This window comes from Amblyomma americanum, chromosome 1 (assembly GCF_052857255.1).
Source record: "Amblyomma americanum isolate KBUSLIRL-KWMA chromosome 1, ASM5285725v1, whole genome shotgun sequence".
NCBI lineage: Eukaryota > Metazoa > Arthropoda > Arachnida > Ixodida > Ixodidae > Amblyomma > Amblyomma americanum.
In genome coordinates this window covers 149044922-149062247 of record NC_135497.1, presented here as the reverse complement: position 1 = coordinate 149062247, position 17326 = coordinate 149044922, and the positions used below count along the sequence as shown (strand labels likewise).

The following is a 17326-nucleotide window of genomic DNA, read 5'->3' as shown; positions in this document are numbered from 1 at the left end:
ATTTTTGCATTCTGTTTTATCGGCCATATCATTTTAAGGATGTGAATGCTGAACTGCAAAAATTTAAAAAAAAACTTTACAGCCTTTTGCAATTGTGGCACTACAGTGGTGGGTATAAGTACATGCCGTCGCGGTTTTCAGCTGTATGCAGACAGCTCGCACGCTCAATCGATCGATCCCTGCCCACAAAGATCCCTGAGGGCAGCATGAACCTGTTCCTTTGCCATGGCAACACAGATCATCCTGGGAACAGAAGTTGGGTAAGCTTTCTATGGTGAAGGACATTGAATGAAAAATGACACAAACAAGTGCGATGAACTGACTTCATTCTGAAGAAGTTGATCCGCGCCTTTTATGTGCCAGAGAGACAGACGTGCATGCGCGCCTACTGCCAGCAGTATCAGCAGGAGGCCTGCAAAAAAATCCTCCAAAAAATAGCTGCTAATAAAATAAGCGTACAGGGTGCAGCAGCTATTTGAGAACACACATTATAGGCGATACACCATCCTGTACATCATAGTTACAAATCCTTTTTTTTGCTGCAAGTAAGTATGGCAGAACTTTGCTTAACTCTTGAGATGAGGCATGCAGTCATCTCCTTGGCTGCAGGCCACCCCGATTCAGAGATCTCTACATTCTTGAAGGTTGCCCGATCATTCGTGTTCAAACTACGGAAAGAATTGGCCGTTTTCCACACAAAAAGACATTGTCAGTGTTCTGAAACTTTTGGAACATCGGAATTCATCAATTGCATCCCAGGTATCATCGAGGAGCCTGGGAAGTCAATGAGAGTTCTTGCCAAGGAGGTGGAGGTAGATGAGGCCACTATCAGACATATCGTTCATGAGGACATTGGTCCTACTTTATGCATGTAGGTCTGCTCTTGTCTACACAGCCCATACAACTCAAGAATGGGTGGTCGAAAATTCCCATGACCATATGTTACTCCGAACATGTGGCCTCCCAGCTCCCCAGATGTCAACCCAATGGACTACCACGTAGAGGGCGTGCTTGAGAGGGAGTCCAACAGGCACCCACACAACATCATTGCGGCTCTCAAAGGAGCTATTGTTGATGCAATGGCTAACATTCCGAAGTCGCATCACATCACTGCCTGCAGTTGGTTTTGGCAGCGTGGAGAGTCTGTTGTTGCTGCCGACGGCGGTTTCGTTGAATGATGACGTTCATACTGTGTGCGGCCACTTGTACAAAGCGTTGAAAGGTCATAAATCATCTTATATCCAGTCTCCGTGTCTGTTTGTGTGCGGACATTACTCTGGCTTCAAATACTAGCTGCTCTGTATTAGTACGTTAAGGAAGCCAACAGTAAACAAAACGAAGGAAAGCTTGGGGGGAATGTTTCTATATAATTTTTATCAATTTGTAGTGTTGATCAATGTAAAATTAGTAGTGCAGTCATTTTATGGCTGAAAGATAATTGATAGAAAACCACATGGGCCTTCAGTGGGATCCGAACCCACGACCTCCGTATGTTGCGTATGGTGATTTATGAACTGGGCTATGGCGGCGGCTGTCCGATCAGCTACTTTAGTGGTATTTTATGTTCGCGTGTAACCTAACCTTGAGAATGTTCACCAGCACCACCCTCATGTATGGTGGCGGACTGGTACTGACGAGAGTGTCACATGACCGAAAGGTGAAGGTGGCAGCTGCGCAGAATGCTACCTGGACCTTTTAGAGCGATAGCTCTACTCGATGCAAAAGTCGCTTGCCATTCCGTGCCTGATTTGACAACAGATTGACTTTGAAAGATTGATCTTGGCCGATTTGGATGAAAATCGATGTCCAGCCATAATTGAATACACCCGACACAATGGCGACCTCCAAATTTGAGCCGGTCATTTCCAGGAATTTGGCCCAGCCCACCCCTGAAATTCGACCTTGGCCAATTTGGACCAAAATCGATGTCCAACCATAAATGAGCTTTCCCGGCATGATGGCGACCTCCAAATTTATCCCGGACAACCCCTGAAATTTTACTTTGGCCGATTTGAACCAAAAGCGATGTCCAAACATAATTGAGCATGCCAGACACAATGACGACCTCCAAATTTGGCCCAGGCCATTGCCAAAATGCTTTCTCTACCATGATTGAACCCCGCCCAACTTTTTTTCCAGTAACATCCTGCAGAATTGCACGGAAGCTGACTTAGATAAATTATGGAAACCAAAAACCCTTCTGGATAATCTTGAGAACACAGCGCTTGCAGACAAAGGACCAGAACAAGAAGGACACACACCTGCGCTAACTAACAACTAACTAACAACAATAAAAGTTGTTAGTTAGCGCAGGTGTGTGTCCTTCTTGTTCTGGTCCTTTGTCTGCAAGCGCTGTGTTCTCAAGATGTACCCCAACCAACTCGCCCAGCAACAAACCTTCTGGATAAGCCAGGAGCTTGACCATGCAGTGCTGCTGAGGGTTTGCGACTATGGTGCGCTAGAGTCAGTGGAAATTCTGTATTCACTGGAGGCTTGCTTTCTGGGCTGGGAATTGCTCCATACACCAGTTAACCTTGCCAAGATTATCAGATAATTGATACTCAATTTTTAATTGGAATCTTAACATGTTCAAAATTTGTTCAAATGGTTTTGCAAATTCCTGTGGTTCTTAAAATTTCAAAATTTGGTGTCTCTCCCAATTCAATTATCCAACTGGGCGACATGACAGCAATTGTAATCTTACAATTAATTGGAATAGACAGTTGTAATCAGCAAAACCAGTTGGATAATCCTACTGGATCAACCAGTTTGATTGCTGTTTCCTATTGAAACCAACTGGGTCTCTGATCGGTTCCATTTGGATCCAATTGAAATTTCCAATTGGTCCCAATGGTTTTTTTTTTTTTTTTTACTGGGTGGAGCCCCAGACCGGGAAGAATTTTTGAACTACAAATCTGCCTATGTAGCCACATGCATGCTGCACTCGGGTGGATGCAAATATGGTACCCTTCTGAGGACTGGGCAGCACCCCTAGAAACAGTAGAGCCTCTGCCCATGTAGGTGCACAGAACGGAGAGGTATCAGGAGTGTATGCTAACCATAGTAATCCAATTTGCTTGCAATTTTTCCCAAGTCCTCCTGCAAATTTTTGGACGCTAGGATAAGCACAAGAGTTTCAGACCGAGTGCCCATGAATGCTGATTACTGGACGTATTTGTATTAATTTCCTGGACTCTCCACTAAGTGAAAGAACGGCAAGTTCCACTAAATGACAGCTTGTGTAAAAATTTATTGGCACATGCAACAGCACCCGTTTTATATGTCAAGTAATAGTACAATGAAGAGGCAACTATGACACCTTTATTGCAAATCCTGTCACAAAGCCAACCTGACACTACAGCCAACACCAGGCATCAACTCAACGAGAGGCGCATGCCTTGCCTCGCTGAATGTCATATGTGCATTGGCTGCATGGCCAGCCTGTCAAGTCCAGGGCAGTACAGGTATCAAATTACAGTTGCACTGTTCATCCACAACGGTCTTGCCAGCAGAAAAAAGTCATGTAATAAATTTAGCACTACAGTCTGCTCTGAAGGCAGTCAACCTAGCCCACTACTTGAAGCACTGCCGGACGAGGGCGGCCTGTGTGTCACTGAGGCCAAGCTTCTCGCGTTCAGCTTCAAATGCCGCCAAGGTGCCAGAGCCAGAGCAGTAGCCATTCAAGCGGGCAGCAACATGGCTCTCCTTGAAATTCTTCAGACCTGCCTTCTTGAGGCTTTCACAAAGTGCAGTGTGACGCCGAAGCAAATACTTTTGGTGGTAACTGCAAAAAAGCAAGGAAAGCGTTTAAAATTAATTCTGTACTGAACATTACCTTTTAGAGTTACATACGTAAAGCAACGATCCTTGAGATAGATATATACAGTGGATTATTGTCAATTCTAAGCTGCCTGTTTAATATCCAGTTTATTTAAACAAATGCTCTGGCCCCATCAATGTCAAATGTATTAAAATTGCTCCCCTAAATTCCAATTCCACATTTTTCAAAAATTTTCGATAATCAAGAGCCAACTGTGTCTGCATGTGGAGTAGGAGAAACAGTGACTGAAACCAAGGAAATTACATTTTTTCTACACTAAGAAAGAAAGAGCATTGCAACAGCAGATTCTGGCAATGGGTCTAGGTCAGATTTTCTTTCCATTGGTGCCTACACCTCAGAGGGATGCAACAAGGTGAAAAGCCGAGTTAATTGGCAAATATCCATTATATCTAAAGCACAAATGTACACAGACAGAGAACACACGATGACAAAAACGTGCTAGCCACAAGTAAAGTTCACACAAGCACTTACTATGAAATATAAGGGGAAGGAATCTAACCCATGCAGCCACAAAGTATCCCATCACACGTTATCTAAAAAGCACTTTTACACAGATTCAACTGCAAAACAGACAGTTTGATGGGTCAGTTTTCTTTCCACTAATCAAAACAATTTGGAGGAAGTAGCTGTCATAAGTGAGTTTGTTCCAAAGCTGCACGTGGGATGTTATAACAGAGGCCTCAAGATCAATATGCACCCTCTAGGGTTCTTTCGACATCACAAAGAAAACAGGTGTTTTTGCACTTTGCCTCCTCTAAAATGCAGCTACCAGAGATAAAGTTTGATCCCACAACCTTGAATTCAGCAGCCAAAACACCACAGCCACTGAGTTACTGCAGCAGGTGTTAAGAGGAACTGGCTTTGGGTTTCTTTCACCTACAAAGTGCCTGGGAGAAAGTGCTACAATTCCTATGTCCTTTTTGGTTGATCATGTGTGCAGGCCGCCCTTCTGCCGCAAGGCACTTTGCCACTGCTAAACTATCACTCTTCTCACTGCAAGACTGAAAAGAATGCTAATGCGCCGTCTCCATTAAGAGCATCTTTGAGACTCAGTCTTGTGTTCAAGCAATACTTTCATCTGGGCTAGCTACTTCAAGATGAAGCACGACAGCACAAAAACAGGACGCAAGAAGAAACACACTGACATGGGACAGGCACTGATTTTATCCCAATTCCATGTTTCTTCTTTCGTTCAGTCCTTTCTGTGCTGCCAGGCTTCTTGTGCTCACACATTGGCATTAGTTTTCAGACGCAGACTGATAGGCTGGGAGCCTCACAATTTTCAGACAGTATGCAGTCGAATGTATGTGAAAGGCTGACAGAAGCCAATAAATGCAGACGTGAAGAAAAAAAAACTACACAATAAAAATGGTTGATTCCTTACATCCATCAAACTTCACACTGGCTAAAAAAAGACAGCCACGTGTTAGGCACAGATGCTGCTCTCATGGCTACAAACAAAATTTCCTGGCTTGCCTGGCAACACATAAGAAAGCAGATACAAAAGAACAAAACAAGGAAAAGTTGTATGAGTAACCACTTCACCACGTTTGTTAAGTGTAACAAGGGTGTAGTGTACAAAATTCCCTTAATATGTGACCACATTAACTTTGAGCAAGACGGTCACTACATAAATGTGTGCCTAGAAGAGCATAAAAATGATGTGCGCAGTGACCAGTGCTCAGGTCTTTCAGCATGTTGTCGTTTGTGTGCACAGCCCTCTCCTTGGTAATGGGTCATTCCATGCCAAATGGACCAGAGTTTGCACTTGACCACCTCCAAACTTTCCATAAAGTTTGTGGATCTTTGCTGAACAGTCTAAAGTAATTACCCTTCATAACTTTGGGGAAAAAATTTCCCTGTCATGTGACAGCCCTTTTAATTCCTTAGACGAGTGCAAAAGTTTGCCTCACTAAAGTATTTTTGAAATCTAATATTTTACTTTTGCGCAGTTATAATTCACTATTTTACCACAAGAAGCACTGTTTTTTGCTATGTTTAAAAAACTGTTTCGAGACATTCGTAAGCAAATTATTTTTATGGCTCTCTATAACATGTACTATCTTATTAAATGGTTTAAACTATATTACAACAATATATTTCAGAAAAAAAAAAAGTCGAACTTAGAAAAAAAGTGTCCTGTGCTGCGTTTCCGGCCACAAGTTTTGTACAGAGGCGTTCCTTGTAAAATGATGGATAGCTATTTTCATTGTAATTTTGCTCAGTGAATATTATCAGAGCCTTTTTTGTTTTAAGGAGAAAAAATTTTTGAAGTTCAATGCCGCACCTAGAGCCACGGTTGCCCGTAATGCCACTGCACTGCAAAACACTGCCGTGGCGCCGCTCAGGATTTTATGTTAGGTTTACACGAGCAATGGTATGCAAGAGCAGCAACAAATGACTCTAGGGGTATCGGGAAAAGCGATTATGATTACCTTGGGAAGCAGTCGTCTCACCACCCCTGTGCTCTGCTTTCTCCTGCTCCCAGTCACGTTTGAGCTAGAGCCAACGCAATTTGCTTTGCTCGCATATTTTTATTTCGTTTGGTTTATGGGGGTTTAATGTCCCAAAGCAACTCAGGCTATGAGGAACGCCATAGTGAAGGGCTCTGGAAATTTCGACCACCTGGGGTTCTTTAACGTGCACTGACATCCCACAGTACACGGGCCTCTGCAATTTCACCTCGATTGAAATTCTACCACCGCGGTCGAGATTGAACCTGCGTCTTTCGGGTCAGCAGCCGAGCGCCATAACCACTGAGCCACCACAGCGGCTGCTCCCAAATTTTGTAACAGCAGTTGTTCACCTAGTAAATCTTTATTTACCAGAATACTGGAAGGTCTCCAGGACTAAAAGTTTCTGCCTACAGCTTGACTGGAAGAATACACAATACAGTCTTTATTCGAACTAAAGAATATATGCATTTTGCCCTATCTGTGGAGCAAGCAGCGCAGTCAGGTGCATTTTTTCCAGAGTTGCCCCGGTGAATACGAAGCATGTATGCTTTGAATAACATGAGTCGATATATTTTCTGGAATATTTATTGAGTGTTCTTGGTTTGCACTAACTAATAAAGGTAATGAATGTCACCGCGTTCCCCCCCCCTCCCACACCCCCCTCGAAGCTTCATGCGATCTTTTAAGTGCTTCGTGCCGCAATCTGATTGAAACGGAACCAAGGGCGGAAGAGCAACTGTCTCGGCGCTTTCGCGGTTCTCAAAGCGGGTAGGGCCAGTTCCTTTGATGATGGGAAGACAGCTGTGGTAGTTACACTTGCTCTGTTACTGAAAACTCCTCTGTAGCTGAGTAAGATGTGGTGCCAGCGAGAACAGTAGTGAGGGATAACGGCTTGAAATGGTGCAATGCACGTGTGCCTTTCACAGGCATACATGACGGGAGCCAACAGTCACTGGAAGCAAGGAGCATGGGGGGATGTTTTTTTTAATTTGTGGTGTTCCTGATGTGCATGACACAAACACACACGTGCACATGCGCATTACCCATGCTATGCGCACATGCATTATGCCACTTCAAACCGTCACCCATCACTACTGTTCTCGGTGGAACCACATCTTAGCTACACAGCAATTTTCAGAAACAAAGAAAGTGTAACCACCGCAGCTCTCTTCTCATCATCAAAGAAACTGGAACCACCAACTTTGGGAACCGCGAAAGCATTGAGACAGTTGCTCGTCCACCCTTGGCTCCGTTTCAGTCAGATTGCGGCACGAAGCACGGAAAAGACTGCACAAAGTATTGAGGGGAGAAATGTGGCGATATTCTTTACCTTTATTAGTTTATACAAAACAAGAATGCTCAGAATAAATATTCTAGAAAACATTACAAGGACTCACATTATTCAAAGCAATGCATGATCCACATAGACTAGGGAAACACTAGAACAAAACACCTGGCTGTGCTGCTGTCTCCACTGATAGGGCAAAATGCATTTATTCTGTAGTTAGAATAAGGACTATACTGTGTCTTCTTTATAAGGTGAATTGCCGTTGCAAAATTTGGGAACAAAGCGAAGCTCCGGCTGAAAGGTGGGTGGAAGCAGGAGAAAGCAGGAAAAGCACTGCAGCGGTGGCCGGGTGGTTGAGCATCCGCCTCGCATGCAGGAGGTGCGGGGTTCGATCCCCAGTGACGCCGGGTACCCACCGGTGATACAATGGGTACAAGCTTTCCCCTGGCCTGGTGCTCGGCTAGTACGGGCTGAAATGCTTGGAAAAGGGTCTTTGACCCCACCTTGAGTAATCGAAAAATACCTTGTGCCATGGCGCTCTTTGGCCATAGACGCCCTTGCGCCATAAAAATCCATAATCATCATCAGAAAGCATAGCACAGGGGTGGAGAGACGCCTGCTTCCTAAAGTTACCACATTCACTCTTCCCAAAGCCCCCTCAAGTCATCTGTTGCAGCCCTCGCATACCATTGCTTGAGTGAACAAAACACACAATTCTGAGCGGCGCCACGGCTGTGTTCTGCAGTATAGTGGCACAATGGGGCAACTATGGCTTGAGATGCAGTGCTGAACTTGATAAAATTTGTTGAGCAAGATTACATACAATGAAACTAGCTATCAATTGGGTCATATTTTTACAAGGAACGCCTCTGTACGAAATTTATGGCCAAAAACACAGCACAACACACTTTTTCTCATTTTTTAAGAAAATATATTGTGTAGTAATATAGTTTAAACCATTTAATGACCTAGTACATGTTATAGAGTGCCGCCGAAAAATATGACGTGGCTCACGAACATTGCGAAACAGTTTTAAAAAAAATAGCAAAAATGATGATTCCTGGGGTAAAATAAGTAATTAAAACAGCACAAAAACTGTGCTGAAAATCCCTTGCGGTACAATAAAAAACCATAATGCATATGCATTACCTATAAAAGCTTTGTCGAGGGCAAAAATAAAATATCCGATTCTTTGTAAATTTTTTTTGTGATACTAACTCTTGCACTCGTCAAGGTATAAAAAGGGCTATCACACGACAAGAAAATTTTTGCCCTGAGTTATTAAGGGCAATTACTCTAGACGGTTCAGTAAAGGACCACAAATTTTATAGAAAAGATTGAAGGAGGTCGAGCGCAAACTCTGGTTCGTTTGACACAGAATGACCCTAAACATCCACCAAACACTGATATCTTGACAAATGCACATAAGCTAGAGCCACTTGAGGCCTTTCGTAACGCAAAATCTGGCAGTTCTTGTGCAATTTGCAAAACTGTATCTCGCAAATGGCAAAATTACTTTTCTAGATGGCACATGACAAGATTTCCTAGTGCTGTTTTCATGTCTGCATTCACTTGGTTTCGGCTCAGCATTTGCACATGCCTTGTAGCTGCATAGGTTACTCTGTTCCAATTATTCTAATTTTACAGCAAGTGCCCCGGTAAACTTTTTATCTGGTAGCCTATGTGTTCTTTCCCAATTCGGATACTATAAAGGAGATGCTTCATTAAAGTGCTCACTACAGCAACCAAGCAATGAAATATCTGAGGCTTTGTTTGAATGTGCCAAGATATAGAGCATGCTCCTAACAGAACTTCAGTAGTGCCTACTACACGGACAAAACCAAACAGTATATTGTCCAAAGATGATACGTACTCCTCAGCATCGTAAAATGTTCCAGCAGGCATGATCTTTGTAGCGATTGGCTTCTTTATCTTGCTCTGTTGCCGTTTCAAGCTCTCCTCAGCAATGGCCTTTTGCTCTTTGTCATGGTAAAAGATTGCAGACATATACTGTCGTTTGTGGCAGGCAGTTGGATCATGAAAATCCCAGAACATGTTCAGAAGGGTCTTATAATCTGTCTTAGTAGGATCAAACTCCAACTGAATGGTCTCTGTGTGGTCACCTCTGGAAGTGCAGAAAACAAGCATGAATTTACATGAGAACAAGGCCACAAAGACACTCCTACTGCATGCACTACTGGTTGCAGGATAAAGCAAGGTCAGTGAGTTCTGCATGCACACAAGGCAGACTGCAATGCCAGTGCTTCCATATTCACAGACAAATGCCAGTACTCTTTAATATGGTCGAAAACACCTAGCTACTGCTACACCACCATCCACTGGGTGCCTGGATTTTAACAAACGCTCCATGTAGTGTATGAAGTAATGCCTGAACTCTCATGTTTCCAAAGAACAGTTATCTTGCTTGCTGCACTTGGGAAATCTTGACCAGAGTGCTTTTTGCACCTCAAACGTTAGATTACTTCGTTTTGTTATTTTTATTCAGTAATTGTTTCATTATACCTCATTCAGTTCATCTTAGCACACACCGCTGGTTGATTGGTTTATGGGGGTTTAACGTCCCAAAGCAACTCAGGCTATGAAGGATGCCGTAGTGAAGGGCTGCGGAAATTTCGACCACCTGGGGTTCTTTGCCTAGATGGCTGCAGGTTACAAAATGCCCCATGTAGTGTAGTTAAAACTGATTCGGAGTCTGCCATTACCCGTCATCTCATAGCTGACAGTACTGTTTCAGGATCTGAAAACTCATTATTTCAGTCTTCACAGCCTATGTCGCTTTTGGACGTTAACCCCCTTATATCGTACAACACTTTAACAGCATCATTTTTCGTCACTGAACGTTAATCTTCAATATTTGTTACTGTAAGCATTCGTCCGCTGCCACTAGTAATGCTGTAGCGCCTAGCAGAATGTATTTACACAGTATAGGCTCAGTATTTTAACAAAATATGTCTTAATTTCCGGTGTTTCAGGCCAGTTTAAGGGCAGCTTCTGTAACGAAACATGACCACTGTTGGATGATGGCACTCAGAAAAGCTTTCTGAATGCCATAGGTATGGAATATCTCTAGCACCTCATCGACCCAACCGAAGGCAAGCTTTACTACAGATCACAGACAGTAGCAGCCATTATTTGGTAAAATTCTGAAACCTGACAGCGCTGACTATTGCAGCCTGATTGTGTATAAAGACAATAACTTCCACTTTTCTGACTAAACCAGGGCCATTCCTGAGCATTGTTTTACTGTGGTGTCACAATGTGTGCTTCCACTAAAAGCAATGAAACTTCGAAAGCTACATAAAGTAATTCTGTTGGTGCTGCTTAGGTGTGGGAAAAGTTCATTTTGATTTATTAAAATGAAAATTTGGGCAAGTAGGAATCGACCACCTCCAGTCACAATCTTTAACGCTTGGTCTTCAGTCAGGCCTGTGTATATATGTTCGTTGGGTCCTTTATCTTCTTTAAAGTGATAGGAATTATGAATCCAAATGCTCATTTTGAATAGCTGCAATTTATTTGAAATTCTTGTTAGTATTACTTGCAGTCATGAAATTACACATGCACAATTGGCATCTTATGTCTCTGTCCTGTCTACTAGTCATTTGTTTCTCTTGGTGAGAAAGGTATTAGCCTTTCGAAGTGCTGTTGCCTCTAGACCCCACTTTACTAGGGCAGTGTAATGAAGACTAGTTACTTAAGCCAGTTTCAAATAAAACACAAGTTATGAAAAATAAACTCTGGGTAAGGGCTTTAGTACCACAAATTTCTTGCTTGTTCTGGTTCATTAATTAGGGAGAAAGTCGTCTGGGGCCAGTTGTTAGACATATAAAATCTGATTAGTTTAAAGCAACACCCTCTAAAGAACTTAAGGCCTGCTGGCTGTTCCTTCCCCCCTTGAGCTACGTCATGCAAAAAAGGCCTACATAGAAGTTCCGTGCAGCGCGTTTCGAAGATACGAGCGGGGCATGGTTGTTGCAGATGAGGCCAGGAAGGTATGCTTAACAACATCTATCCGGAGAAGTCTGAGTGGGGGACACCGGCGACCCCAATGCGAACGGTTCCGCAAACACGTGACACTCCTTTGATTGCCTCAGGGCAAGCAGAGTCGTGGCACGTCGCGACATGCTTCCGAACGCACTTTTTTTTCTATACGCTAACCTTACATGCAGAGTATACATATGCCTTGTGCTGCGCTTGTGGTTGTGTGTCCGTCGAGGTGATGTGCTGTTGCCTTCATTGGAGCTGATTGTGGACTACGCTCCTGCCAGGTAATGCCTAACAAGCGCTGCGCGCCAAATTTCCAGATTAATTGCAAATCTGAGCCCAAGAACCACGTTTTCAAGTTTCCCCTGGATGAAGAACAGAACGCCTTGATTAGAGCTATAGCACGAGCAAATTTCGTTGGTCAGCGCACTGCAAGGTAAGATGTTTGGAATGTCTCCAAATAATAGTCTCTTCTGATAAATAGGACATACTTAGCGCTGCATTATAGAAAAGTGTCTGTAAACCAGGAAGCTTGTTAGAGCTGTAAGCAGCGAATCCAGCACTTCAAGAGATAGCACTTCAAGAGATAGCTCCAAGTTACTGCTGCTCTTTAAACAAAATTGAACTTCCCTCTAGGTTTGCGAACTTGACTTTACTGAGGCCGACATCGTGCGGGAGGCCTCCCACATCGACAAGCTTACAGGGAGCACCACAACTGCGCCGCTTTAACACAGGCACATAATAAAAATAAGTGGTTTTTGGGGAAAGGAAATGGTGCAGTATCTGTCTCATATATCATTGGACACCTGAACCGCGCCGTAAGGGAAGGGATAAAGGGAGGGAGTGAAAGAAAGGAAGACAGAGGTGCCGTAGTGGAGGGCTCCGGAATATTTCGACCACATGGGGATCTTTAACGTGCACTGACATCCCACAGCACACGGGCGCCTTCCAACAAAGTTTCCAGAATGACCGTCTGATCTTTATAAGCCATGCACCTCAAGGGATGTCCTCGACTCGAAGCGAACACGTCTTGAGTCTGCTGCTTTGAAAAAAGCACTTGAAGAGTGTGCCGAAGTATTCCACAAAGAGCAGGAAGTAGATAAGATTCTAAACTTTATGGAATATGTAACCAGCAAGATACATTCTGGCATATAATCTAAGGAAGTGAACTACTATTTACTGCACATATTGAAGACCAAGCTCCAGGAATCAAATATCCAGTTGCAGTAAATGCTGACTTTATCATGACAATTCACTTTGTAAAGACGTCGATAATGAAAATCGGCACCAATTTCTCCATTCCATCTGTAGCAAAACAGCAAGAAATCGGCGTTGGAGCTACTTGTGAGCATCGAGAACAGCTGCGTCGACCTCGTTCGAAGTCCCAAATACGCAGACGAAAACGTCTGCTTGCTATGTTGTAATTAAGTGGATGGCGGAAGTGTATATATTTGTCTTGAGAGCAAAATTATAATAAATACATGTGTCCCCAATAAAACTGTACATATGCATCTGTGAAGTCAATCGAGCGTGTTTCATTCCTATTTACAGCTGAGCTCCATAAAATTGTAGGTACAGAAAACAGAAAGGTAAAGGTTTTAAAACAGGTAAATTTATTCAAAGTAATGTACAAAGATAGACGTTTACTGAGAAAGACCAGTACGCGACAGAGTTGCTGATATTAGTACCTATAAACAACCTTTACAAAGCTGGTTAATGGCTACTGCCTATAAATAAATGACCCGTAAAGTGTCTGCTCTTTATTCTAGTGTTTAGCTTAGAAAAAAGAGTGGATTAATTGATCAATGGAAGCTTATTTCTGCTAGGTGATCCCAGCCGCGATTCCACCAACTGCGCCGTATGTGGCGGCGACTTTGGGCCTCTTTTCGTGACGTCAAGGGAGGAGTACTCGGGCCTTCTCAAATTCTCTAGAGGGTGTTGTTTAAAGGTGTACTAAAGGGGAATCTGAACTCGTCTTTTTACCGCGGGAAATCGATCTACACGTTCGGAGCATTCTTAGACACTTCGAATTATTGTCCTGTGAGGCCGATTAACCTAACTTAAATCGGATTAAACGTCCTGGCTCCCGTTTTTTTTTTTTTTTCAACTCAACGCTGAAGCGCTTAAGCAGACTTAAGCGCTTTTCGGTCTGCTGCTCGTCACTTACAGGTTTCGGTATGTCGGGTCCTTCGCAGTTCCACCTGTGTACCCAACGCGGGTGCGAATAACCCCCGGGGCGCAGCCGTACTGCGCCTCGGGGAACCAGAATCATGCTAACGCAAGGGTTGCTTTTTTAACTGCCACGTTTGGTTCGTAGAGAGGCATCTGAAATAAAAGGAATGTTTTTAAGGCACCATTGTCACATAAACCGGTCACCGCACACAAACAAGCACCACGTATCCAAGAGTTCAGTATACTGATCAGTTTCGCAGCATATCCCGCCTGTTAAATCAACACAACAGAGACAAGCACGAAATGTTTCGGCCGCGTCATTGCTGCGTTGCTATCACTATAAACGCATCTAAAGAGTAACGTACTGGCGCAAGCTAGTAGTACCGCAAAGAAATTCCTAAAATAACCGCTGAAGACGTGTTGGCTGGGATGTTCATACCTCTGTACAGGAATGCGTATCACCCATTACCGCTGCACCAGTTGTCCTGACGACGGCAGAGGTGCTGTAGCAGAGGAATGAAAGCTTACCGCACAGGGCGCACGTAGTCTTGGTGACGGAAGCAGCCAACTTGCGCCATGTCCGCGCAACGGCGCCAAAACAGCGGATATAAACGTAAGCACTTACGTACTGCACCTCGCTGAAGCGTCGAAAGACAGGGAACAAGTGTCGAAGTGGCGCGGAAGGAAAACGCATCAGAGAGAAACGACCGTATCCGCACGCATATCTGCTGATGATGTGTTGACGTTTTCGAGGACGTCCACAGCAGCAGCGGCAGCAGCGACAGCGGCGGCGCAAACTCGCGACCTCGTCTGGCCTCGCACGGATCGCTCGAGCGAGGCCATGCTGGAGCGTGCAATCGCTTTTTTTTTCTTTCCCTTTTCGTTTTCTTCATTTACATAAACTGCTGGCAGACGTACGCTGAAGCCGATACTGCACAGAAGAAGATTACAGAGGCTTGTCCTACTACTACCTTGACATCTTTTTGACAGCGCGAAACATTCGAACGCAGCAGCTCAAAACATAACTGCACGACTGCACGCGAAACCCTTGGCTCTTAATATTATTTGCATGAAGACAAACACGTTTATTATTTCACATATTACCCATACAAACGCATTTAAATTTTGTTGTTCGCGCGCTTCTTGGCGTGTTTTTTGTTGCGAGAAGCTGCAGCCTAGCTGTTTCAAGACAAACTATGTTTTTTCCGTTTTATTTTTTTGTCATGCCTCACGTGATGAAGACCTAAACATGTCTAAACACGTAAGCACCACGGAGGAAAGGAATAGAGGAGCTGACCAGAGAATTGTGTCGCTTGGTTTCTGGCCGTTGTTCAAGGACTCCGTCCTTGTTTCGTACGTGTGCAGGTAAAATCCTCAGAAAATTGAAACGCCCGACTGGGCCGAACTATATCCCTTTGTCCTGATGAGAGGCGTAAAAAAAATGCGCTAATGACATACGTTCATTACCTAGCTCTCACACAGATTTAAATGTGTGGGGGCCAGATATACAAAGCCTTCCGTTTTTATGCGCCGGATTTTTAAAAATTCCTCTGTGCAAAATACTCGCCTAATTGAGAGCAAACAGCGCTCATAAGGTAGAATATTATTGCCTAAGTTGTTTGAGATCTAAATGAACATCGGTGCTTGTCTGTACTTGGTGGAAGTGGCGAGAAACTGCTTTCGACTACGAGTACAGTTTTTGCAGACGCGAGCCAAGCAGCCGGTCTCATAGGCCGCGCCATCTGCCAGATGAACATGCAACTCACAAGCGACGACTTATTAGTTATTAGTGTGTGCTGTTGGTATCACATTTTCATGCGGTATTTAGTAGCAGAAGCAGTGATGTTCCTTAGTTATCTTAATTCCGGTGGGCAGACGAGCCTCATCTTCGAAGAGAGCGCGCTTCTCGCATCCACCGAGCCGAGACGTCGTTTGCCTCGCCATCCGGCAGATGGCGCAGCCTGTGAGATTGGCTACTTGGCTGTTGTCTGCACGAAATGTACTCGTAGCCGAAAACAGTTTCTCGACAATTCCACCAAATACAGACAAGTGCCGATGTTTATTTAGATCTCAAACAACTTAGGCAATAATATTCTACCTTGTGAGCGCTGTTTGCTATCTATTAGGCGAGGATTTTGCGCGTAGGAATTTTTTAAATTCCGGCACATAAAAACAGAAGACCCTCGGTCGTTCCAGCGACGGTGACGGCGTCACGCGGCCCCTTCCTGAAGCGGCGAACCGGTGATCGCTCTGCGCGGCGCGTGCAATCGCAGCGATTAGAAGCAAAAGATACGCGTCAGAAATGAGCATATTCTGTTATTCTACGATGTGCGAACATTACAAACAGCAAACACGTTGTTTCTGCAAACAAGTAAAGAGTTCAAAAGGCAGTGGTTAAGTGCATTCTGCAGGTTGATAACGTGTTTGAACCTGCAGTGACCCGTCTGTTACTCAGCGGCGTACTCTGTTGACGCCACGACACCGTGTTGTCAATGCATTCCTGTTCAGAAGAGCAAGCTGCCGGGCTAGTTGGTGATGCATGTTGTAAACTAGGAAGCGCAAAAAACCGGACGACGGACAGAGTAATAAGGGACACAAAAAAAAAAACAAGTTCACGTCCGTCGTCCGGTTTTTTGCGCTTTCTAGTTTGCAGCATTCCTGTTCGGAGTTTTGTTCATTCGACCAGCGTAGCGTATTACAGCTGCATGAAAGAAGTGCAGTGCTTAAACACTGAGCTGCTATGAAGTTTATTGGTTACATTTTAAGGCGGACGTTTGCAGAAAACAAAGGAGCTTCAATCCATTCTAGTCTGGATTAAACACGGCTTCCTGGGCACAACGTATACAACTGCTAAATGTCGATATGAATGGCAAGAACTCCACTGTACCTTCAGTTTCGGACGTAATGCGCAAAGTGGATGATAACCGCAAACGCTTCTTGGCAACTGTCGTCTGCTCACTCGATCACAGCGTTTTCCCCTGCTAGTCAAAAACATATTTTGAGCGCTAATTTGGACTGTATTATATAGCTCGAACTACCCCCTGGCTGCCGCTACCTGTTCCCAAAGACCGGCCACGGAGAGAAAGAGCCCAAGGCATTGTCTACAAAATTCCATGCGCCGACTGCGACGCAAACTACATCGGCGAAACCAAAAATATCAAAGAAAGAATCCCGCAACATAAAAACGACGTCCGCAAATTCGCAAGAGAGCGCAATCCAGTTGCCGAACATTCCGAGGTCTCCGACCATAGAATCAACTTCGAAGAAACCCGCATCCTCGGAACCGAAACAAATTACCACAAAAGGCTCCTTCTGGAATCCTGACACATCCAAGCCACCCCGAACAACATCAACCGCACAAAAGGAAACCTGCCCCTCACAGTTGCCCCGCCGCGGTGGCTCAGTGGTTAGGGCGCTCGACTACTGATCCGGAGTTCCCGGGTTCGAACCCGACCACGGCGGCTGCGTTTTTATGGAGGAAACACGCTAAGGCGCCCTTGTGCTGTGCGATGTCAGTGCACGTTAAAGATCCCCAGGTGGTCGAAATTATTCCGGAGCCCTCCA

At 44.4% G+C, this 17326-nt stretch overlaps 1 protein-coding gene across 4 annotated transcripts; it reads right to left on the bottom strand.

The window, feature by feature from the left end:
* Positions 1–3303: 3303 nt before the first annotated feature.
* Positions 3304–14536, bottom strand: LOC144113882 (peptide methionine sulfoxide reductase-like). 4 transcript variants are annotated; one of them, XM_077647258.1, is made up of 4 exons: positions 14291–14536; positions 13758–13915; positions 9459–9710; positions 3304–3784 (listed from the first exon to the last, which is right to left on the bottom strand). In XM_077647258.1, exons 3-4 carry the CDS (start codon positions 9638–9640, stop codon positions 3574–3576), a joined length of 393 nt encoding a protein of 130 aa, XP_077503384.1. In that variant the 5' UTR covers positions 9641–9710; positions 13758–13915; positions 14291–14536; the 3' UTR covers positions 3304–3573. The 4 variants fall into 4 exon arrangements, with proteins under 4 accessions (XP_077503384.1, XP_077503386.1, XP_077503383.1 ...); XM_077647260.1 differs by having other exon boundaries at positions 14392–14530; XM_077647257.1 differs by having other exon boundaries at positions 14388–14527.
* Positions 14537–17326: the final 2790 nt, after the last annotated feature.